The 24,655-nt window shown below is 38.0% G+C and overlaps 3 protein-coding genes across 15 annotated transcripts in view; all 3 read left to right on the forward strand.

Annotated features, from left to right (window-relative positions):
* Positions 1 to 14,430, forward strand: part of filip1b (filamin A interacting protein 1b) — a 33,475-nt gene extending 19,045 nt beyond the window's left edge. For 2 of the 7 annotated variants that reach the window (XM_081377958.1, XM_081377959.1), the window contains 3 exons: positions 3,624 to 6,402; positions 7,572 to 7,636; positions 8,249 to 8,864. In XM_081377958.1, coding sequence (XP_081234084.1) covers positions 3,624 to 6,402; positions 7,572 to 7,636; positions 8,249 to 8,312 — 2,908 coding nt within the window. In that variant the 3' untranslated portion in view covers positions 8,313 to 8,864. Of the gene's footprint in view, positions 1 to 3,623; positions 6,403 to 7,571; positions 7,885 to 8,248; positions 8,865 to 11,042 lie in introns of those variants that run through there. The other 5 variants (XM_081377954.1, XM_081377955.1, XM_081377957.1 and 2 more) reach the window with 4 other exon arrangements.
* A 46-nt stretch (positions 14,431 to 14,476) lies between these two features.
* On the forward strand, positions 14,477 to 21,617 carry cox7a2b (cytochrome c oxidase subunit 7A2b). Of its 3 annotated transcripts, none has more exons than XM_081378654.1 (4): positions 14,477 to 14,637; positions 16,215 to 16,295; positions 19,195 to 19,279; positions 20,347 to 21,617. In XM_081378654.1, exons 1-4 carry the CDS (start codon positions 14,620 to 14,622, stop codon positions 20,403 to 20,405), a joined length of 243 nt encoding a protein of 80 aa, XP_081234780.1. In that variant the 5' UTR covers positions 14,477 to 14,619; the 3' UTR covers positions 20,406 to 21,617. The 3 variants fall into 3 exon arrangements, with proteins under 3 accessions (XP_081234780.1, XP_081234779.1, XP_081234778.1); XM_081378653.1 differs by having other exon boundaries at positions 14,495 to 14,637; positions 16,206 to 16,295; positions 20,347 to 21,611; XM_081378652.1 differs by lacking the exon at positions 14,477 to 14,637 and adding an exon at positions 14,644 to 15,555 and having other exon boundaries at positions 16,206 to 16,295; positions 20,347 to 21,611.
* Positions 21,618 to 22,573: 956 nt separating this feature from the next.
* Positions 22,574 to 24,655, forward strand: part of col12a1b (collagen, type XII, alpha 1b) — a 74,131-nt gene continuing 72,049 nt past the window's right edge. For all 5 annotated transcript variants that reach the window (XM_081379127.1, XM_081379123.1, XM_081379124.1 and 2 more), the window contains exons 1-2: positions 22,574 to 22,771; positions 24,263 to 24,365. In XM_081379127.1, coding sequence (XP_081235253.1) covers positions 24,296 to 24,365 — 70 coding nt within the window. In that variant the 5' untranslated portion in view covers positions 22,574 to 22,771; positions 24,263 to 24,295. The remainder of the gene's footprint in view (positions 22,772 to 24,262; positions 24,366 to 24,655) is intronic.

Genomic DNA, 24,655 nt, shown 5'->3' on the forward strand with positions numbered 1-24,655 from the left:
GTGACAGTAAAAACATTTATAATGTTATAAAAGCTTTCTATTTCAAATAAATGCTGTTCTTTTCAACTTTCTGTTTGTAAAATAATTTAGAAAAAAATGCATCACAAAAATATTAATCTGTTTTCAACATTGATAATAATCAGAAATGTTTCTTGTGCAGCAAATCCTCATATTAGAATGATTTCTGAAGGATCATGTGACACTGAAGACTGGAGTAATGATGCTGAAAATTCAGCTTTGATCACAGGAATAAATGACTATTTACAATATATTCACATAGAAAAGATTAAATAGAGCTGTTGTAATTGTGAGCAAATAAAAAAAAACTTTAAACTTTAAAAAGAATCAACCCCAAACGTTTTAACTCCAGTGCACTGCACATAGAAATAATTTATTAAACAATATATTTATCAATGGAAAATCAGGTGACTCATAACCGCAAAATCCAAACAGTTCCAGACAGAGACAATGAGATCCTTCATATTCTGATAAGACCCCTATAGTGGTCGACACAGTCACGGTCCCCTGCCTCACTCGTTTACCACCCTGAACTTGAGTAGCACACGATATTTTGCTCAAAACTTCTTAACGAAACTCATCAAATCTTTTGAACTGAATTAAATTGAAATATGCTCTATTAACCCCAAACATTTGTTTGGAGTCTAAGGTGCTGTGAAAAGACTCTAAATGTATCTTTAATTTTCTAATCTTTTGTTTTCATATATTAATTGTACTGCATTTTAAAACAGAATTAATTTGTGTGATGCACCATCAGAAAAAAAAAAACAGTCTATTGAAACCTTATTTCTTTGCTCTAGTTTATTACATTGGCACCGTTCAGTCACACCCATTCCCTCCACTTATCGTGCTCATCTCCAGCCCGTGTGTTTGCACATTCCTCCATAATTCTCTCATTTCAGAGATTCATAGCAGGTGAGGTCACTGCAGCACCACGCCACCTGGGACTGAACGCGGGGCGATGGCGGGGAATCCCGCCAGGAATATTAAACTCCTTCTAGAAGCATCCGTAATGCCCTTCCTCCTCAAATTACCTCTCTCTCTTTCACATGACATTTACACTTGCTGGTTTTCCTCTTGAAGTCCCACATTCAAAAAAAGACTGTAATCTGAAGAGGACAACTAGTTTTGTTCTTTGATTGGCATATAGGTCAGTGCAAGACAGACACAATGATTTTACCCTCAACAAGTTTGTTGTTTTCATGAAGTCAACATGAAATCAAAAGTGTTTCATATTCCTTTATGTAGGCCCACCTCAAGACTCTGATAGTTTTGTCTGTCAATATGGCCTTAGGTCCTCTGTCATTGTAAGTCTAGGGGATTTTTTTTCCACCTGTTTTATCATTCGCCAGGCAAAAATTATAAGTCTGATCACCTAGAAAAGTAATAGCACACCATTTATGTCTGGAGTTACACATCAAAGTTTCAGACTTACTTTAGCTGCATTAGTAAACATCGGCAATTAAAACTACATCTGGAAGTTTCATGTGCTCTTGATATTCAGGCTGTAATTTAAATCGCAAGCACATTTATTCTAGACACCAGATGATGATGTCATTCTATCACCATTCACATGATTTATGATTTATTAGTCTCTAGTTGCACATGTTACAGTGGATCTGATGATTTCTGAAGAATTTCCCAGCTGTCATCTTAAACCTTTGCCAATATCAGAGAAACGACCCACTAAATCAGTAAACTTCCTGCAGTAATGAAATGATTCAACCTTTTTTCCAAATATTATTTGCTGAGCAGTGACCTTTTCATTTTTACTTTTTATGTATTTACACTGAACATGTTTTTTTGGAATAATTACGATTTTTTTGTATTTAAAAAAAATATATTTAAAATATATTCTCCCCTAGGCTGCATTTATTTGATCAAAAATACAGTAAAAACACTAATATTCTGAAATATTATTACAATTTAAAATAACTGTTTTCTATTTTAATATATTTTGAAATGTAATTTATTCCTGTGATCAAAAGCTGAATTTTCAGCATCATTAATCCAGTCTTCAGTGTCACATGATCCTTCAGAAATCATCATTACATTTTTAAATATATTCAAATAGAAAAGTTATAGTTTAAATTGTAATAATATGTTTTACAATATGACTGTTTTACTGTATTTCTGATTGAATAAATGCAGCCTTGGTGAGAAGAATAGACTTCTTTCAAAAACATTAAAAAAATCTTGCATTTCTATTTATTTATTTATCATCGCATTTCTGAGTGACAGGGCTTCATCTGAACCAAGAGAGTGCGACATTGTTCTCTTAACAAAACTTTTCCCTTGCATTGTTGTCTGTTCCCATGGGAATGCTTGGTTGCATGTGAGAAAGGAAGTAATTGGGTCATTTAATAGTTTCTGAAATTGAAAGGGAGCCCTTGAAATGATACAGTGGGTTTAGTGCATTGGCCACAGCTCTAATTGTCTATTTCCTAAAACAATATCCTGACTTCAGTCTCGGGGGGGAAAAAAGAATAAGAGAGGAAAGCTGAGAAAAGAGTGCATGAAAAGCTCTCAGATGACTCCGCCTCCTTTGCCCAAACAAGGGCAGAACAGATCTATGTTAGAGGGATGATATCACCAGCAAGTGGGGCAATGCATTTTCACACAACATTCACCTTTCACTGCGCTCATGACATGGTTGGAATGTGATGGCTAATTCGGAGAGCCGTTTAATGATGCTTTGAGCAGAGTAACAAAAGCTGTGCACTTCAAAACATGTTAGGCACGGACCCACCTGGACTCCTCAGCTGCAGTAGATGGTGAGTTTGACAACAGTTTGAAGTGTATGCAAATAGACTGACAGTATCCATTCATGGGTCTGTTCGGATATGTAATATTGTTATAACTGCTGTAAAATTCTCAATAAGGAAATGAGATCATGGAATTATGAAGGAAATATGTTGCAAACTTATTTTGCAAAGGACAAGTTCCTCTCAACAGGGAGACTCCCGCAGAGCTTTATCAGTGTAAACATTCACCAGCATCATAGACTTTTCTTCAAGTGCCCCTGTTGGCACAAATCCCACTGTTTTGATGTCCTAGTAGACTTTTTGCCAGGTGGGAACTTTTTCCTGTTGATGTGCCAAGCTGTCCGCGAGCTGTTTCGATCCTGTGATCATGCAAGCATGAAATGTTCAGTAACTACTGTCAGAGGCAATCACTGAAGCATTCAGACACTGCTCCTTGTTCTTTTAACATGCTTGTCTTCTACTTTAAATCTGTACAGCTCTAATGCTGAGTTTATTTGCTCTCTTCCAATAAGACAATATGACGAAAACAGCAGAAACACTGCATCTGACATCATCATTACATACTGTAATACTGTGAAATGTTAATGTCATAATATCTGTTCTAAATATACATATGAATATGAAAATTTTATATATTCCATGTTTTGTTTATTTATCATAATATGTATTAATATCAGTAATGTTGTTTAAAATGTGCACCTTAAAATATTAAATTATTTTGATAATGTTTCATTTTCAATTGTGTTCAATTGACTCTGAGAGGGACCATGAGAGTGACTGTAAAGTTTGACCTTAATTGAATGAGAATTAATAAATGAATCTCTTTTTGTTTTCCACCAGACTCAAGAGACTATTGGAGCAAGAGAAGGCGTACCAGGCTCGCAAGGACAAGGATCACAGCAAACGTCTTGAGAAAGTTCAGGAGGAGTTGGTTAAGTTGAAATCATTTGCCCTGATGCTGGTGGATGAAAGGCAGCTTCACATTGAACAGATTGACCAGCAAAAGCAGAAGTTCCAGGATCTCAGCAAGAAGCTCCATGAAAGAGAGCAGCATTTGGATATCATCAACAGCAAAGCTAAAGAAGACAGCCAGAGGATCCAGAGGCTGGAGTTCGACCTAGAACATAAGACCTCCAAATTTTCTCAGGAACATGAGGAGATGACCGCCAAACTGGCTAAACAGGAGTCCGAAAGTAGACAGCTGCGTCTGAAGCTGGCCAGCTTGTCACGCAGGATTGAGGAGTTGGAGGAGACCAATCGTACACTGCAAAAGTCCGAGGAGGACCTTCAGGACCTGCGGGACAAAATAAGCAGAGGGGAGTGCGGGAATTCGAGTCTAATGGCCGAACTGGAAAACCTTCGGAAGAGAGTTCTGGAAATGGAAGGCAAGGATGAGGAGATCACAAAAACAGAAGCACTGTGCAAGGAGCTAAAGAGGAGGCTTCAGGATGAGGAGAATCACAGTCGTGAGCTGAGACTAGAGGTTGAAAAGCTGCAGAAGAGGATGGTGGACCTGGAGAAACTGGAGGGAGCTTTCAATGTGAGCAAATCTGAATGTGCTCAGCTTCACACCAACCTGGAGAAAGAAAGAACTTTGACAAAGAGCTTGGCGTGTGAGCTAGAAACAGTTAAAAACCATATCAAAGAGCTTGAGGGCTCAGAATCGAGGCTTGAAAAGACTGAGATGGGTTTAAAGGACGACTTGACGAAACTAAAGTCATTCACAGTGATCCTAATGGATGAGAGAAAGAACATGGCAGAGCGAATCAAACAGGAGGAGCAGAAAAGTGAAGAAATGAGCAAACTGTTTAAAGCTGAGCAATGCAAAGTCATGGAAGTCACGGAAAAGCTGATTGAGGAAAGTAAGAAGCTTCTTAAACTGAAGTCTGAAATGGAGATGAAAGTGTCTGCTTTTACCAAGGAAAAAGATGATCTGAAGTCTGAACTTGCAAGTGTAGAAGAGAAACGAAAGGATCTCAGCGTAAAGGTATGTCAGATGCAAAGTAAAATGGATGAGCAAGAGAAAGCTGAGTGGAAATTTGCAAGAAACAGAGCTATTGTGGACAAAGTTGGATATCCTGATGAGGACAACAAGGTTAAGGAGCTCACGATGGAGATTGAGAGACTCAGGAACCGTCTTAAACAGCTTGAGGTTGTGGAGGGCGATTTGTTGAAGACAGAGGATGAGTATGACATGCTTGAGAAGAAGTTCAGAACCGAACAAGACAAAGCCAACGCTCTTTCCCAGCTCCTCGAGGAAATGAAGATGCAGATCACCAAGAACAAAGCCATAGAAAAAGGAGAGTTGATGAGCCAAGAGTCTGAGCTAAGACTACGCTGCAAAATGGAGGAGGCCAAAACGAGGGATCTTCAGGCCGATGTCCAAGCTCTAAAGGAGAAGATTCATGAGCTCATGAACAAGGAGGATCAGCTATCTCAGATTCAGGTGGACTACACGGTTCTCCAGCAGAGGTTCATTGAAGAGGAGGATAAGAAGAAAGACATGAATCAAGAAGTTCTCAAACTAACCAAAGAGTTGGAAGCTACTAAGCGTTACAGCCGTGCCCTTAGACCCAGCATGAACGGAAGGAGGATTGTGGACGTTCCTCTTGCTTCCACTGCAGTGCAGACCGACGCAGACATCAATGAACACATTGAAGACGAGACTCCAGCTGTGTTCATCCAAAAGTCTGTCCTAGAGGAAAATCACATCATGAGTAATCTGAGGCAGAAAAGCCTCAAGAAACCGACTGTGTTGGACCGTTACCCACCGGCAGCGGCAGAGTTGGGGATGAGAAAGTCTTGGAACCCTTGGATGAAGAAGAAAGAAGCCGTTACTGTCATTCAGGATGTTTCATCAACCCAGCAGGTCAATGGAACAACATCACAGTCATCACCAGAACTAATCATGTCTCGGAAATCCGGTCAACCCCTCCATATTAAGGTGACTCCAGACCATCAGAGCAGCACTGCCACGTTGGAGATCACCAGTCCACGTGCTGAGGACTTCTTTTCAAGTACCACCATCATCCCGACTCTCGGGCTCCAGAAACCACGCATAACAATCGTTCCTACTTCTATGTTGCCCAAGTCCAAGGCCAACGAAGGGCCAGCTGAACGAACAAAGTCTCCAGTCACTATAACTGCCATCTCCAGAGCTAAATCTCCAGAGAAAGGTAAAGGCTCCTTCTCGGAGCATCCTATTTCTCCTCTGTCCATCATAACCGTTAGCGCAACTCCGGTCTCTCAGGCATCCATCTCCCCAGAACCCCATGAGATGACCATGGGCAGAGCCGTGTTCAAGTTGACCCCTGAAAAGCAGACAGTTCCAACGCCCATCCGGAAATACAACTCCAATATTATAACCACGGAGGACAACAAGATCCATATCCACCTGGGGTCACCTGGGTTCAAGAAACCTCAGGATGACAGAAGCGGCACAGTGACGCTTTGGCCTAATGGTGTGAGCTCAGACAGCAAGGAGATGTCAACGGGGACGGTTCTGCGCTCTCCCAGACAGACGTCTGCTAATGTCGGGAACATGATCCAAGGCAAGGTGACCAGCAGCATCACAATAACCCCCATAACCTCGGCCCCAACCAGGTCTACTCAATCTGTGGTGAGTACCAGATTTATTACGTTGTCCCTCTGTTTGGATTTTAGAAGATGCGGAATGAAAAGTGAGTGTGCATACATGCAGGGCCTAAAATTAACACTCGCCAACCGCAAAATGTGAGTAAAAATCAACGTTGGCGAGTAAATGAAACGGCGTCACTCGCCAATTGGCCAGTAACATTTTTATGAATTCTAACATTGCATGAACGTGAGCGACGCTCGGGACAGTTGGCAGGCCAGTGCTTTGTCAACATGAAAGTTTAAGCCTTGACAATTGAAATATTCAAGCGCAAGTAGACGCAAAAGCGAGCTCATTTTGTTACTCGCGCACTTTGTGGAAAGTTAGATGTGCGCGCACATCTGATGCACGCGCCCAAAAAATGTGTTTCAGACATTGTGCGAATTCTAAACTGAGCCTTCTTTTAAGTCTTCTTGCACTTGAGCGGACAAATTCATATAAAATTATGTCAAAAAATAGCGAGTGTCCTAGTAAACAGTCGGTAATGTCTTAAGTGAACATAAACAGAGAAAGTAAACACGCGTACAGTATCAGTAAATTAGATCCGGGCATTCACTCTTAAAGTGACAGCAGCCTAATATTCCTGCTTCTGTCTGTCTTTAATGTTAATTAAATAGTTATTAAGGACTTTTAATTTATAGAGTGAAGACTATGCAGTGTTATTTTATATTTGCTTGCTTTATTAAATTTCTGTACCTGAAAACTACTGTTAGACCTACCTTAAAAACCTGAAAAGCAATGTTTATTTCATTTGTATATTTGTTATACTGTATTTATTTGTGCTTTTGTTTGTAAGTTGATTATTTGTCCTTATTTTATTACTGACTGTACTTGTCTTTAATAATGTTTTAAATTCATACAAGTTAGGCTAGTAGTTTTAGCTGTGGTATCAAATTGTGAATTTTCACTGGTATCTAAAATGTTGGTGTCATTACTGCCTGTTTTTGCTAAAACATTTTCATGGGCGGTAAAAAATATTTATAGCCAATACATTTTCAAGTCACCAGACATTGGTAGGTGTGGCAAAAAGTTAGTTTTAGGCCCTGCAAACAGCATATGTCGTCAAATGACAAGAATAGTCATTTAACAATTAATACTCTGTGATTTTGTGTCCCTAAAAACAAAATGATCATATTCAATCTTCTATATTTCAGTTGCTTCTGAAATGTTTCAAAATGATATCAGGGGGTGTCTGCTCCCTAGATAGCTCTCTTTCAAGGTATTTCTTTATCGCTAACCAACACTGGAATGTTCTGACATGTTTGTCACCAAAAAAAGCTTGTCAAGAAAATCCTTTAAATAGTGGCACCGACTGACCATTCCCCTCATGTTTAACCTGTTATAAAACTGAATTATGTGTGACCAGAAGCTAACCTTCATATCCTTGCCTAGGAAAACCTACTAAATCAAGCACCAATTGTAATGAAAAGTTGTTATCATAATATAATATTGCATTTTACATTTGCAAATATTAGATGAATAATTGAAAAAATGAATAAATAATACGTACTTAGACTTAATACAGGATACTTTTCTACTATTGTGAATGACCACCCTGTCTTATTTGATTTGATTATAAAACTATATATTTATTTGAACTATATAATTTAATTTCAGCTTTTTAAAATAAATGAATTAATTTAAGACCCCTTCACAAACAATTTCAATTTTTTTATTTTTTTTATTTTTTTAGAAACAGCAAGTTAACCTGCATAAATACAAATACAAAATGCACTTCTTAAATTATGATAAAGACATGGTTAATAACAAATGAAGAAAAAAAAACAACAACTCTAAAATGTGATCTCATATTTCCCTTTGCTTTTTTCAGCATGGAACGGATGTGCAGTCATCTCGCTCCACAGCAACACGAATCCCCATGTCAAAAGGTATGAAAACAGGGAAAGCGGTCTTAGGCCTGTCCACGACGTCACGCTCTGAAAGCCAGTCAATGAAAATTGAACTGAGGAAATCGTCAGTTTGCAGCTCTGCAGCTGGAGGGGGAGGAAAGAGCTGAGATTGGCTCATGTTAATGTGGCACTGGAAATGAATCCAAGCACTACAGAACTGAACGAAATCTGAACAGAAATGTTGCGATGTAAAACAAAGCAATCAGTGGCTCTGGGGCCTCCATTTCTGGATTAAGAAACATTATTGTAATATTGTAAATATTCTATGTCAAATCAGCCTTTATGTACAGACATCTATGGTTGGACATCATACAAATGGAAAAGTGACTGATATTTGCACGCGTGTTGTTTTTTTGTGCTAAAGCACATATAGACTAACTCTTCACCTTTTCTTTTTCTTTTAATATTTATTTTTCCATTTAGCATTTCACTAATGTTTTATTTTGTAAAACAGCTTGTGGAGGTTTCCAGGGGGAATGAAATGTATTAAATGTCACTGAATTTTGTGAATCCACTAAATAAATTTTCTTTTCAGAACGCATAGAAACATTCTTTTTTTATTTTATAGTTTGGGCTTTTAAGTCATTTTTATTGGTTATTTATATATTGATATTTGATAGGAAATGATATTATTTATTTCTATCATGCTGTATATACATATTGTCGGGGGTACTGGACCAAGGTCAGGAAACCTCCATAATGTGTGAATAACATTTTAAACAATATTGATGTTAGTAAAGCATGTTCAGTGGATAAACTGATACTCATGATTGACCTGTTTTGGAGAACAAATGTTCTGAAAGTGAAGGAATTTGATATTATTGCTAAAATTATATCAATGTCTTTTGCTTCCTTGCAATTTAGTAACACATTCTGAATCAATTTAATGATTAATAATACACACACATTTTTGTAAGGAACAGTCAAGGGTTTAGTTCACCTAAAAATGAATAAAAACCTATTAATTTCGTTCATCTACAGAACACAAATGGAGATCTTTTTAATGAAATCTTAGAGCTTTTTGTCCCTCCATTGACAGCTACGCAACTACCACTTTCAAGCCCCTGAAAGGTAGTAAAGACATCATTAAAGTAATCCATATGACTCCAGTGGTTTAACTTCAATTTTATCAAGCGACGCGAGTGCTTTTCTTTTTTACCACATAATTTACCACATTATTTACAAAATATTATAGTAATCTCCAACAGATTCATGAGAGCACCACGACGCATGTGTGTTGCGTTGACGTGAGAGCAGACATTGTTGAGTGAACGCGCGCTGGAGATTAATATTCTGTGAAAAAAGTGGTAGATTATGTTTTTTTTTTGGCGCAAACAAAGCTCTCGCGTCGCTTGATAAAATTGAGGTTAAACAACATGGAGTCACATGGATTACTTAAATCATGTCTTTACTACCTTTCTGGGGCTTGAAAGTGATCGTTGCGTAGCTGTCAATGGAGAAAGTTCTCAGATTTAATCAAAAAGATCTTCATTTGTGTTCTGTAGATGAACAAATGTGTTTGGAACAACATGAGGGTGAGTAATTAATGACATAATTTTTTATTTTTGGGTGAACTAACACTTTAATATAAATATAAGTACAAGCATTCACAAATTTTCCTGAATGTTTCACCCATAGAAGTCCATTACTGTACACATCATTTTTGCTTCTTTATACAAACTGAGGGAGGAGTCTAAATTATTTTATTTATTTATTTTTTTTTTTTTCATTAAACAACAATAATTTACAATATTGAACCCAGAACCCTATAATGAAGATTTGGACACATTTATTACTTGCTTTGAAAAGGAGAAGTCTAGTGCCCTTCACTTTAATAAAAATAAAAAGGGTAATTTCTTATTATCTCTAAATTATTTCTTCTGGAGATGTTGCAATGCGATCAGCGTTTAGTGTTTAATCGAGGCCATCTGGGAGCCAGAGGACATTGTTATGAGAAATAAGAAACAACAGCTGGAGATCTGGAGTCCCGTTTAACATCCTGATCGTGTCCTTCTGCCGGATACAATCTCAACTACACAGAAAAAGACAGAAAAAACACTTAATTTATCTGTTTGGCTTTAAAGAAACCGTTTGCCCAAAAATGAAATTATGTCATCACATACTCACCCTCACATTGTATGACTTTCTTTCCTACATGATGTTTTGCAGAAGGTCCAGAATGATCTTTTTCATATGAGGCCTGGTGCTGTCGAGCTCCAAAAAAGCTCTCAAATCTCATTCAAATGTGCTTTCGATTCATTTAGACGACATTAGCCACAGAAGAATGAAAGTCAAAGGGGTTTGGAACAACATGAGTAGCCTAAATGATGACAAACTTTTTATTTTTAGATGAACTTTTCCTTTAAGGCAACGGGCTTTTGTGTTTGCTGTTTTGTGTGTCGCTATCGAGGGCTTTTTAAATCAATTAATTCCATGTTCACCGCAGCCTGTTGCAGACAAACTGACAGTGTTCGTTTTCTAATCCATCCATGCGTAATAACAGGCTTTGGCAGCTCTCTGATGACATCACTCATGAGATAGATTCCCAGAAAACGATCGTAAAATCGCTCTGATATTTTCACCATCCATGAACTTGGCTGCTCAAAAAGCGCAGCATGAATGTGACACTGATTCTTTCCATGAAGTAAGTCGTGGGTTTCAGATGATTGCAGTTTTGTCTCAGTATAAGCTCACTTTCGCTGTTTTCATCCACAGAGAATCTTGTTCTCATTGTGAAGAGAGAGCCGCGCTGAGGCTTTCCGTAATATGCCTGACAGAAGGGTCTCTACACCTGCCCTGCATCCAAACGCACCAATAAAAAGAGAGGATCTGTAGTGTGGCGGCATGCATACACATGCTTTCACAGGCTAAGAGAGACAGACGACAGACTGCTGAAACCTGGATGCCAGTAAAGAAAGTGAGAGTAAAAAGGTCATGCTTTTGAGAACAAAATGATAGGCCTACAGAACATGAAAAGTTGCAGCATGTGAGAAGAAGAGAAACCCATATATTTTTTTACATATGTTTTGAGAATGAAGGCCCATTCACACCAAGAACTATAACTATTTATTAAAGGATGCACTGCAGTTTTGCCGTGTGCTACTTAAATGCTCAAAGTCAAATGGATTTTGATTGTCTGTCAATGTTTTCATGGTTCATCAGCCAGAAAAAAGTAGTTTTGAAAATGATTCCAATGATATTGTTTTTCTGTGCCGTTATCGTTATAGTTGTGGTGTGAACTCTGTTTTCTTTTACATTTAGAACAATTTTTAAAACCGTATTGATATAGTTATTGCCCTTGGTGTAAATGGGCCTTAAAGGGATAGTTCACCCGAAAATGAAAATTCTGTTATTATTTACTCTCTGTCATGTTGTTCCAAACCCATAAGACTTTAGTTCATTCATAGTCACATATCATTTGTTGTAAATGCAAGCTCAAGCATGTTCGCTTGACGTGCGAGAACCAAAGAGGTTAATTCTTGTGTTACGCAGCACGTTTGAGCTTCAGCAAGAACCAATGAGATTCATTCTTGTGTTACGCAGCACGTTTGAGCTTCAGCAAGAACCAATGAGATTCATTCTTGTGTTACGCAGCACGTTTGAGCTTCAGCAAGAACCAATGAGATTCATTCTTGTGTTACGCAGCACGTTTGAGCTTCAGCAAGAACCAATGAGATTCATTCTCGTGTTACGCAGCACGTTTGAGCTTCAGCAAAAACCAATGAGATTCATTCTTGTGTTACGCAGCACGTTTGAGCTTCTGTAAGAACCAAGGAGGTTCATTCTCGTGTTACGCAGCACGTTTGAGCTCCAGCAAGAACCAATGAGGTTCATTCTCGTGTTACGCAGCACGTTTGAGCTTCAGCAAGAACCAATGAGATTCATTCTCGTGTTACACAGCACGTTTGAGCTTCAGCAAGAACCAATGAGATTCATTCTCGTGTTACGCAGCACGTTTGAGCTTCAGCAAGAACCAATGAGATTCATTCTTGTGTTACGCAGCACGTTTGAGCTTCTGTAAGAACCAATGAGGTTCATTCTCGTGTTACGCAACACGTTTGAGCTCCAGCAAGAACCAATGAGGTTCATTCTCGTGTTACGCAGCACGTTTGAGCTTCAGCAAGAACCAATGAGATTCATTCTCGTGTTACACAGCACGTTTGAGCTTCAGCAAGAACCAATGAGATTCATTCTCGTGTTACACAGCACGTTTGAGCTTCAGCAAGAACCAATGAGGTTCATTCTCGTGTTACGCAACACGTTTGAGCTCCAGCAAGAACCAATGAGGTTCATTCTCGTGTTACGCAGCACGTTTGAGCTTCAGCAAGAACCAATGAGATTCATTCTCGTGTTACACAGCACGTTTGAGCTTCAGCAAGAACCAATGAGATTCATTCTTGTGTTACGCAGCACGTTTGAGCTTCAGCAAGAACCAATGAGATTCATTCTTGTGTTACGCAGCACGTTTGAGCTTCAGCAAGAACCAATGAGATTCATTCTTGTGTTACGCAGCACGTTTGAGCTTCTGTAAGAACCAATGAGATTCATTCTTGTGTTACGCAGCAAGTTTGAGCTTCAGCAAGAACCAATGAGATTCATTCTTGTGTTACGCAGCAAGTTTGAGCTTCAGCAAGAACCAATGAGATTCATTCTTGTGTCACGCAGCAAGTTTGAGCTTCAGCAAGAACCAATGAGATTCATTCTTGTGTTACGCAGCAAGTTTGAGCTTCTGTAAGAACCAATGAGATTCATTCTTGTGTTACGCATCACGTTTGAGCTTCAGCAAGAACCAATGAGATTCATTCTTGTGTTACGCAGCAAGTTTGAGCTTCAGCAAGAACCAATGAGATTCATTCTTGTGTTACGCAGCAAGTTTGAGCTTCTGTAAGAACCAATGAGATTCATTCTTGTGTTACGCATCACGTTTGAGCTTCAGCAAGAACCAATGAGGTTCATTCTCGTGTTACGCAGCACATTTGAGCTTCAGTAAGAACCAATGAGGTTCAGTCTCGTGTTACGCAGCACTTTTGAGCTTCAGGAAGAACCAATGAGATTCATTCTTGTGTTACGCAGCACTTTTGAGCTTCAGGAAGAACCAATTAGTTTTGTTCTTGCGTGTCAAGCAGGTTCGGTTGAGCTCGACGTTTGGACTAAATTTGGACATATGGATTAGTTTTATGATCTCTCCATGAACTTTTTGACGCACCAAAGTGGTAGTTGTGTAGTTGTCAATGGAGGGAAAGAAAGCTTTCAAACTTGATCAAAAAGATCTTCATTTGTGTTCTGAAAATGAACAAAAGTCTTACGGGTTTGGAACGACATGGGGGTGAGTAATTAATGACAGAATTTTTTAGTGAACTAACCCTTTAAATGCTTCAGTAAGACGAGGAAAAGCATTGAAAAAGTCAACAAGAAATCAAAATGAAATCATTCCTGCATGGTCTTGTCTCGAATGATTCATGAGTGCACGTTATTCTAAAGCAAAATGTGTTTTCATAATCTTTCTATTGAATTTTTTTCTTGTAAGAAATGTAGTTTCACTTGGAAATGTTGAGTTATGGAAGTAAATTGGACTGTGTAAGGAAGTCCATGCTGACTTTAAACGCTGGTCTATTATTAAATAATATATTGGTTGGTTAAAAAAAAAAAAGACTTATTAAAAGTGTCACTCCTGGGAGCAGTTTATTGATCATTTATCAATAATTGTCTGCTATTAATGCTGGCAGAACATGTCCTGAAAGATGGTCATGTGGGGAAAGGATACTCACCGCACAGAACTGCGACACACAAAATCCTTATAATCAATAGCATTTCATTTCATTTACACCATATGACCTCTGTAAATGAGCGCACTGAACTGTCTGTCAGCTCCTGCATATATATAAAAATGAGAAATTCACCAAATAAACACATGTATGAAGCACATGACTTTATGAGCCACTGGATAAATCTGCACCACAAACAAGGAATGAATAAATCTGCATGATATCATATCTATCTAGGCTATCTGTCTGTCTGTCTCTTATGTCTGATATATGCAAAATTGACATGTTGTCCCTGTCCCTCCGGCTAGGACGCGCTAATAAACTAGCTGCTAATTACCCTTCCCCTTAATGATTTTTATTTTTCCATTGTGTGTCAGTGAGGAAACATTTCTGGGAGTGTGACTTTTTTTCTGTTTGCGGACAATAGTCGTAGCAGTGTCTCTCCTGAACAGCAGATGGAGACTCTTTCTCTATCTTTCTCACACCAGTTTCTCTCTGTCCCGTGACTTCAGTCATTGACGCTGAAAATGTTTCGACACATTCTGGTAATTATTACAAATATTCTGTTTAAGTTTAATTATGTATGGTAGTTTACAAATCATTCATCATGCGTTAGCTTTTTTACCACGTCAAAGGTTACGGTTGTTTATGTAGTTTTGAGTTTGAGGAAGTTTAAGAAGTGAAACGCGGGAGTCATGAGCAGTTTGACGTTTTGCACGTCTACAATCAGTGAAACTGATGGTGGAGATGATGATCATGTTTTATACTTCAAATAAGCCAAATAACAGCTGTTGTAATTGTTTAGATGGTGTCTGTTTATTAGAGAGCTGCTATTTGAGTGCACATATATTTATATGGTTTTATATTTCCTCTTCCTGCTCATAACAAGTAAACATAACTTAAACAGCGGTCTCACACATAGTATTTGGACTTTGGAGTATTTGTGGTCATAAAAAACTGTCTGAAAGTCATTCACCTGTGTGAACTTAAAACATCCACTAAAAATCACCAAAACCCCAGATGATTAAAAGTCATTGACCAAAGGGAAGAACCCAGTAAACAATTACCGTCTTTAAACATTGGAAACAAGTCGGTCCGCCTTTGTTTACGACGTGATTTCAAGTAACGTTAAGTAAAGTTAGTTTCGGCCGGACTGTTTGTCCTGCTTGATAAGTCTGTTATACATGCTAAAATAATGGAGAAAAACAAACTACCAAACCATGTTCATTATTATGTCAAATAAATTGAAAGAGTTTTACATATTCCATCAAGACGTTGAAGATCGACCAGTTTTCAATGTTGAAACGTTGAAGATTTACGTCTATTCAACGTCTAATAGACGACTTTTTGCTAGCTGGGAAAGTTATTTATTTATTGTTTGTTTGTGTGTTGCAAGAAAATACAAGAAAAGGGAAAGAAAGAAGACAGAAAAAATACAGTCAAATAACAAAGCTCCTCAACTAGTAAGAAAACTGTGTTCATAATTATTAAGAAACTTGTTCTTATTGTTATCAATGAGTGTAAGATATTTTACAATAAGGGAAATCTCAGTGTGAAAGACATCAAATCTAGGCAAAGTCTTGAGGAAGTTGTTTTTGTGATTTAAAAAGTAAAGAAAAAAAGAAATATAAGTAGTAAAAGAAACATGTCGTTCAACGAAAAGTTTAAATTACATTTTATAAAAGGAGAAAGGTAACAACTTAAGTTCTCCCGAAGGAGATTTAACCTGATTGTATTGGTAAAATAAATGAAGCGAAGTTTCAGAATAAGGAAGAACGTTTTTGAGTCACACAGATACGGGCAGATGACCTAGAAGCTCCAAAAAATGTAAGTGTTAGTAACAGAGAAGAAAATAATAATAATCGTGAATCAGAACATTTCTGGTTCATCATTGTTTTCTTCAGTTGTCAGTATGATATGCATTATTTATGGTACACATGCAGTGAGTCTATGAACTGTCTTGTCAATATTACACATTACACGCACACATTAAGTTGCTTAAGTTAATTGTTCACTTAATTGCTAAAACAATTATTTTCTACAATATTTAATATAGTTTCTGATGACATTTGTCATCTTTAAGTTACTTTAATAATTGTTTTATCTCCATGAGACTCTTCAGCAGGTTTCCAGACGGCAGATCTCCAGAACCGTGCACAGGCAGCTGCTGAATAAGGTGCCAGAGAAGCAGAAACTGTTTCAGGTATGGTTGTCACTTTTTCTGACCCCTGACATTGATATACTGTACATATTTAATGTATAATTGAATTAGATGTATGCATTATACTTATTTACTTAAAGGCTGTGTTCACTTAAAGGGGTACTTCACCTCTGGGAAGATGAATGTGTATTTAAAATAGGTCATTTAAGTAGCAGAAATGTGCAGAAATTTTTTAATTTGGAGCTTTCTAGACTGAGAAAAGCCAGAAAATGTATTTTTGGCTTATGTGGATGAAAGACAACAACTCCCAGAATGCACTTGCTTCGCTGCCTTAGGAGGCCACGCCTACCGGTAAGAGTGCGCAGATGAAAACAACAAAGCTAGCCTACGTGATGAGTTTGCGAGGGATTTAGAGATCGTCCAAAATGTCCGGGATTCTGCTTTTGCGTTCTACAGTCGCCATTCATTCATCATGTTTACCAGGGGCGTTTCTAGGTTTTAAAAACATCAGGGGCTGAGCCTGAAACATCAGGGGCTGGTGTGGGTAATAAGATAACATGATTCGATACAGAGAATAATGTATATTTTAGGCCTATATGCAGGGGGTAGACTGGTTAAAAAATTCAGTCCTGGCACTGTTGCCACACCAGCCCATATTACCACACAGACACACACATTAAAATGTAAAGTAGTTAGGGGGGTTCGGGGGCATGCTCCCCCGAGAAAATTTGGATTTCTCGGACCTACATATGTGCATTTTAAGGTGTTTGAAGGCCAACATTTTTTGATAACAATTATAGCTTTAAAAGCATGTCAGTGGGCAGTATACATAAATTATTTGTCAAGCAGATAACAGATTCTTAAACATGAGAATGAGGATAAATGTTGAAATGAATGATCCACACTAGAAAATGGAAATGCAAAATGTTTCTGCTTATAGTTGACAATACACAATCACATATTCCAAACAGGAATGGCCTTAAATGAGAAATCTTTCAAGGATTATTTTGAATAGATGTAAACTTTTTAGCATTAAAGTTTGGTTTCAGCAACTTGTTTCTTTCTTGAGTTAATCAATGTTTTTGGCACTATTAAATCAGTTAAATCAAATTTCAATTGTTCACTCATAAAGACAGTCACTTGTCACCACCTACTGGCTTAATGATGCAAGTTGCGCAAACACGGACAAGCGGAGTGATACAAACTGTGAAAAGGCTGATGCTGGTGAAATATTCGAACACATTCGAGGACCTTATATAGGCTATATAGGCTACATACTGTATCAGAGTTAAATAGGATAGGAATACATTGTAATGATGTTAATCAAGCAGCCTAAATCACAGGACTGTGCAGCAATATTTAAGCTCATTATACAAATGAAATAATACAGATCTAGACAAATTGGGCTGCTTATAGTTAAAAGAATGTCATGAACGATCATTTAGGCTAGATGTAGGCCTATTTTTCACATTTTTGGTCACAAAATATTTCGTCAGTTTTGATGACTTTGCAATATTGATAAAATATTAGAATATTAAAAATGAAAAATGAGTAGGGCTACGCCAAAATGTGTAACTTATGTAGCCTACAAAGGAATACAAAAGCCCCGACATAGAGTTTTGACGCAGCTTTAATCTCCCTTTTGGTTATTTCAATACTTAATTGACGACAGAACACGACGTTACATGCTAGTAGTTTATTTTGCGTGATACAGGGCGCGCCGCATTTGCGCGTGATTGAAGAGTGCACGCCGCGAGCAAACGGCTGACACGACAGTAAGTTAGTTTTTCTGAGTTTTACTGACATATAGCCTGACAACATCTGGTCTGACAGAAGACTGTGCGGCGGTGCTGACTGCGTTATTTTTTATTATTTTTTTAATTGCTGTGAGATTGTTTGCTGTTGCGCGCAAATCCTGGAGATGAACTTGGATAGCTAAATCGCTCACGTGGTGCGTCTCTGTGTGAGAGTAACCATAGTAACTTTGATCTGCTTGAACACATTTTAATCGTCTTTAATGCATGATTGATTCCGAATGATATATTAAAAGACCCGGTCAATTTTTTTAAAATAAATACAAAATTATTAAATAATAATAATAATTATCAATAAATTCTATTTTTTGAGATCCGGGGCTATAAAAAAAATGCCTAACGACGCGCCTGATGTTTACTGTGGCGAGCAGGACGAGGCTGACGGCCGCGGGAGAACAGCGCGAGGCCGGTGGCATGATTACTGAGATGCGCCGGGTCTCCCATCTCTCACGGAGGAGCGGGAATTTTTCTTAGCATTGGTAAAACGCACATCAACCGATCACTTGTTTAGCGTTCATGTAAACACTACATTCAAATTCACCAATCGGAATGAATTCAGTTAGATTGAAAGGTGTGCATGTATGTAAACAATGAATGGCGACCGCAGAAAGCAAAAGCTGAATCCCGGACATTTTGAACGATCTCGCCCGCCGGACAAGTCCGGGAAAAGGAGGATGGTTACTTACTCAGCTTTCTCCTACTATTCAGCTTTCTCCACAGAACAAGAGCCTGCTAGCTTAGCTTCCAAAGAAAGACGGCTGACTGTGTGTACATTCTGTGAGTGAGATCCAACCCTCTATGGGCGGGTTGAAAACATGCGGAACAACGCCATCTACTGGCTGTAGTCTTTAGCCTCTGGACAGAAAATCCTCCGATGACGCAAAATGACGATTTTTGCGTCATCGGAGGATTTTTTCCAGACAAAAAATACATAAATCTCTTGTCTCAGGGGGATATGAGGGTGGAAAGCACGGTAATTCGAAAATACTACAGGTTTTCTACTAATACAAAGCTTAATGCTAAATCCTGAAGTAACCCTTTAATAGAGCTCAGAACGTTTTGATTTGGTTGTTCACTTTGTGTTTTATATGTGCTTATGAAAATGTTGATTTCTGTTTCTTGTTTAGGAGGCTAATGGGATGCCAGTTCATCTGAAGGGAGGAGTCAGTGACGCTGTTCTTTACCGTGCAACTATGGGTCTCACGGTGATGGGTATGTTATTGAGAGTATTAACACATGATTGCCCTGTTTCACAGACAAGGCTTGTCCCAGTCCCAGACTGTAATGCATGTTTGAGCCGTTTTAACTGAAAGCAACTTGCTATGACATCTCTCAGGCCCTGTTTACACCTGGTATTAAGATTTGTTTTGGTCGATTGGATCACATGTGGACGAGGGAAACACATTCCTGTTTACACTTGGTGTTTTATTCTGTATCTTTTGTCCACTTTCATCCTGATTTCTTCGAGGGGAGGGTCTATGTGCGGGTGAATGTATGGACTTTTTCAGATCTTTCGATCTAATGGATGAAATAAGCTCGCACAATTTACATATGAACACGACCGGAGAAAAGAGAAAAACACACGGAGAGCTTCAGTTTCTGCTCTGACAGCCTCAAGACCAGCCGAACGCTGTGAGTGTGTGTTAGAAATCAGGAATGGAGAGAGAACATTGTGCTTGGCACGTTTTTCATCTTCAAACCAAACTTGAGTCTTCAGCCGACAGAGTTTAAATACCGTCTGGATAGAGCTCTTCCCATAATGTTTACGCATTAGTTCAGTAAGAGGAGAGGAGACGGTCTTTTGTGGCTGTTCGACCACACGAGCATTTACACTACGAAAGCAATCTGACTACATCCGGAAGTGGTCAGAAGTCGACAAGCTCAAACCGTTTTAGACCCCGTTTACACTTGTACTTAGCGTCGTCCACTTGTGATCCGATCGACCAAAATGTCTCTTAATACCAGGTGTAAACAGGGCCTAAGGCACGTTTATAAAAGCTACTTAAATGTCCTAATTGAACTAAGGCCTAATCCTGGCTTAATCTAAGCCCTGTCTGTGAAACAAGGCCTATGTGTGGGTTCTGGGCGATTGCTTACCAGTCCAAGTTTAAAGCGCCCAGTCCCAATGTCTGAATATACTGTCGCTGTGGCAAATTCAAATTCGTTCAATCCGCTTAATTTGCCGTGATGCTTGACAAGTCTTAGCAAGCATGGATATGTATTTGAGTTAATAATCATAGTAAACTCTAATCACTAATCATTCATGTGTCTCTTTTCAGGAACTGCATGCGTGATATATGAACTAGTAAAGGCAGCTGTGCCTCAGAAGAAGGACTGACGTCAGCTCCTGCCCTGACGTTATGAGCATTTCACGCAATATACTTATTCTTTCATTTGGAAGGTAAAAGGGACCAAAGTGATTTAAATAAAACAAACTGTGCCTGTCATAACTGGACAAATCTTGATTGTTTTACTTTACTCAATGACAATTTAAATTCCCCCAAATAAAAATTATTTTAGGACTACTATTAAGATATTTTTGCCTTGCATTGCACATTTTCTTTATGCAAAATGTCATTTTCTTTTGATTTTGGGGTGTAATGTTACAGACTTTAGATGTTTCTAAGGTGGTTTTCATGCGATCCATCATTTAATTCTAGTTATTGATGAGGTTTGTCTTCTGATTTCATGCCTCCTCCGTTTGAGATGTTAAAGAACGTGATGAAGACAACAAACAAATAAACAGTTTTTCCTTCTGAAAGTGTACGTAAGTTAGCATTAACTGATGCGGGATGTTTGTGACTCACAATGCAGCGTTTAGAAGCATGTTTTCGATACGGTCTGTTTCTTGCACGTCCTCATCGTTTCCCTGAAGGCAAACAGTAATGTGCATTTCCTTTTTGTTCTTCAAAACAATGTGTTTTCAAGGCATATAAAATAGTTTCCAAATGCCTGTGCATCAAAGAAATGTTTTCCCCTCTGGAAGAACATCTGATCATTTGAGCCCAGCATTGGTGGTCTATACAGTTGAGCTCATATGGAAATTTATCACATGCATTACGAACAATGTGCTCTTTGTGTCCCATACAAAATCTCTCAGTTCATTGCAGAGATTGAAACAGACGTAGCAAAAATAATGGCATGCTAATTATAAAACTATAAAGCACAGATCATTAATTCTGCAAGCCTTCTATAAGCAGCAGTATAATTTCAAGCTTTCCCTTGATCAATAGAACTATTATGCATTTCTCTCGAACAATGAGAGTAATGAGCTAATGATCAAATTAAAAACAGTCCTGAACTCAGCTGAAACAACTAATAGACTCAATGATCACAAATCAAACTCTACCCTGTCTCCCAGTTGGCACCCATGTGTTTTAAATGGTTTATTCTTCAGATGAGTAACAGAACCGTTCATGTATGGCTTGATAATGAGATCAGGTGTAGTTTTGATTCATAAGATGTGTTGGACATCTCCATCCCCTCGGTGTGTTACCCGATTTGACCACTAGGGGGCTACATATTCAAATAAATGGAAATGCATGGTTGTAAAACTGATCTATAGGCTCAAATTAATCCTGTCATAAGTAGAGTTTAACATTTTACTCAGTTGTTTAACCGTTTTTACAGTTTTTCTGATATTGCTGGGCACAATTGCTTTGCTTAAATCTTGATATCTGTGTTTTGGACGCGGTAGATGGATTTATGAGCTAGCTGGTTATGAGCTAGTCCAGTCAGGCTAAGAAACATGTTCCAAAACACAGCTACTTGCTTATAATCTTGATTTTCCAGCAGGGTTTTAATATCACACAGAGAGAAAAAAAAAAGTCATAATTAAGTAACACTACAAAAGTCAAAATCTTTCACAACTAGCAAAAAGTAGTTGTGTTGGCGCGAAGATGATGTTACCATAGCAACCACTCAAGCGCCTGCCGTTAGGACCGTTGAACGATATGTCAGAAACATTGTCATTATGATTACAATATTTTATGTTTAGCGTATATATTGCACGAAATTGTAAGTAAAAACCCTTCGTGATGTTTTACTATGTTGGCTGGTTCAACTGTACTGGGAGCACCATAAATCATTTTTCTTTTTTTCTCTTTTTGTGGCGCGAGATCTCCTCAGAATGTAGGCTACTCCGAGCTATATTTATTTGGAAATGTTCGCCCTTCTGAAAACCACATTCTAATTACTTTAATAGTTCATTATAATACCTTAACTTTGCAATTGAGTTAAAAACTTATCCTGAATATATCAAAAATAAATGTATATTAAAAATTTGCGATTCCTATTGAATCTCGTCCGGAGTAATGTAGCCTATTCCATAATAATTCCTGCTGAAATCAAAAACATAGATAAGAGACATGCTGCAGGAATGCCGAAAATATGCGCGACTTTTCCAAAAGCGCATCCCAACACATCCATCCATCACACGGTGACGTCAGAGCTCCGGGTTCGGGATCAGCCCCCAGTTTAGAAGCACTTTCTAGTCTGAGATCCTGTGCATTTGAAAACAGCTTTCACGAGCTGTGGGTGATCAGATCCTCCTCTTCATTTCCATCTCCATCACCACAGCATCACGGAGAATCTCTTTGCCTTTCTGAAAAGACCTTTAAATCCCTTTGCATCCGGGCGAAATTTCCACTTTCATTCAACAGTTCTGTGATGTATTGAGAGATTTTGGAAACTTTGGAGAGTTTGGTAAGTGCTCATGTGGAGTTTCTTCTTTTATTGATAAACCTATTTAAATGGAGGAAGGTGTTATTGATCTTAAATTTGAGACGTATTAGATAAATGTAATATGAAATGATGAATGTGTACACACTGACCCATTTTCAGCTGCTCTGATCACTTTTTCCATAGACGTTTGAATGGTGATTTCATTTTTTCCACCACCCTGTCTCATGTGCTCTTTTAAAGTTGATTGGGATGATACTTATTTATTGTCTTTAGTTGAGAAATCTAGATAACTTGTAAGACTCATAAGACCTGGACTTCATTTATTGGGGCATTTTTATGTTTATTTACCTAATTCACATGTAATGTGCTTAAAGAACACAGGTAGAAGAGCTTAGATAAATATACTTAAAAGATTTAAAAAACCTGTTTGGCATAACAAATGTTCAGAAAGCATGTTTTACCGTAAGAGGTTTTTAAGACTTCATTCAACTTTACTTAAATCCTTACAGTATTACAACACCAAACTCAAGACAACGTGTGCCTGCATGCTAAGTTTTGACTCACACTTTGTATGTCCATTCACCTATCCAATTAAAAATGCTGTATTTTTTTTTTTTTTTCAATTAAACGTTCAAGTTTTGTTTTTCATTAATTGAAATACCCTCTTGCCCTAGTTGATCTCAGAAAGTCTTGCCATGTGATGAATGCCTTTTCAAAAGTGCAAATGTAGTCTTAATTCAGTTGAGGTCATGTATAATATAAAAGGGCTGGAAAAAATGTTGTTTGAAATAGTTTTAGATTGAGTAATCATGCCACACTGCAGGACACTGCTTGAAATGTCTGGGCAAATACTAATTGCTGAGTGATATTAATGAACAACTTGAACTCAATGTGCAAATATTTTGTGAGCTGCTTGTTCTTGCGTTGGTAATTATTTATAGCAACATGCATTATTGTGTAATACAGACATCAAGCATATTACCAAAGTTTAGAGACAGAGCAGCATAAATATATGGATGTGAAATTGAATTTGTCCAGGCACAACAGGGGGCGCAGGAACCCTGCAGGAAAGTTTTTCCACCCCTGATGTGCAGGATCCAAAATCAGGCAAATGTCCAGACAATTGCATACAATAGTCTATGAACTCACAGTTTCCGACGTTAAACGGATGAATCAGTGGGGTTTGCAATGGCATACAACATATGCAGTTTATAATCGTTTTACAGTTAAACTGCTGTAGACACAGAATGTTTTTCTAAGGCCCACAGTGAGTTATTTTATTAAGTGACCTTGTTTTATAAATATTTTCCAAAAAGTTTTGGAGTATTAACCACGGAAATAATTTTTTTTTCCACTGCTGACCAGAGAAACAGCTGGAATTTTGAATGAAGAAATAATTAAAATCAGATTTGAATGAGAGTTGTGCTGGAGTCCAGTGCATACTCTCTTATTTTTTATTTCTGGATTGATTTATGAGCAGCGTGTGTTTGTGTAATATGGTTGATTTTTCAGATTGATTGATGTTCTGCTGATACTGGGGTGAAGATGTCGGTCAGGCGTTTGGCAGCGGCCGCTCTCTTAACACTCGCAGTACTGACATCAGTGAGAGCTCAAGGTAAAAAAGCCAACAAATCTATCCCCGTTCACCCTGTTAAATTAGAAATACTTTATTCCAACAGTTTAGTCTATTGTTTCTGAAAAAAATATATTAAAATAATAACTGTACAATAACATTTGTCTCTGTTTAAGTGTGTTCAATATTTTTCAATTTCCATTTAATCTCCCCAAAAAATGAACAAAAATAGAGAAGAAAAATAGTTTCCGTTAATGTAGATGTGCATTTCTTTTTACTCTCCTATAAGAATTGTTTTAAACAATTTGTGGTTTTAATGCTATAGTTGAAAT

The sequence above is a fragment of the Scardinius erythrophthalmus genome (genome assembly GCF_964197995.2).
Source record: "Scardinius erythrophthalmus genome assembly, chromosome: 11".
NCBI lineage: Eukaryota > Metazoa > Chordata > Actinopteri > Cypriniformes > Leuciscidae > Scardinius > Scardinius erythrophthalmus.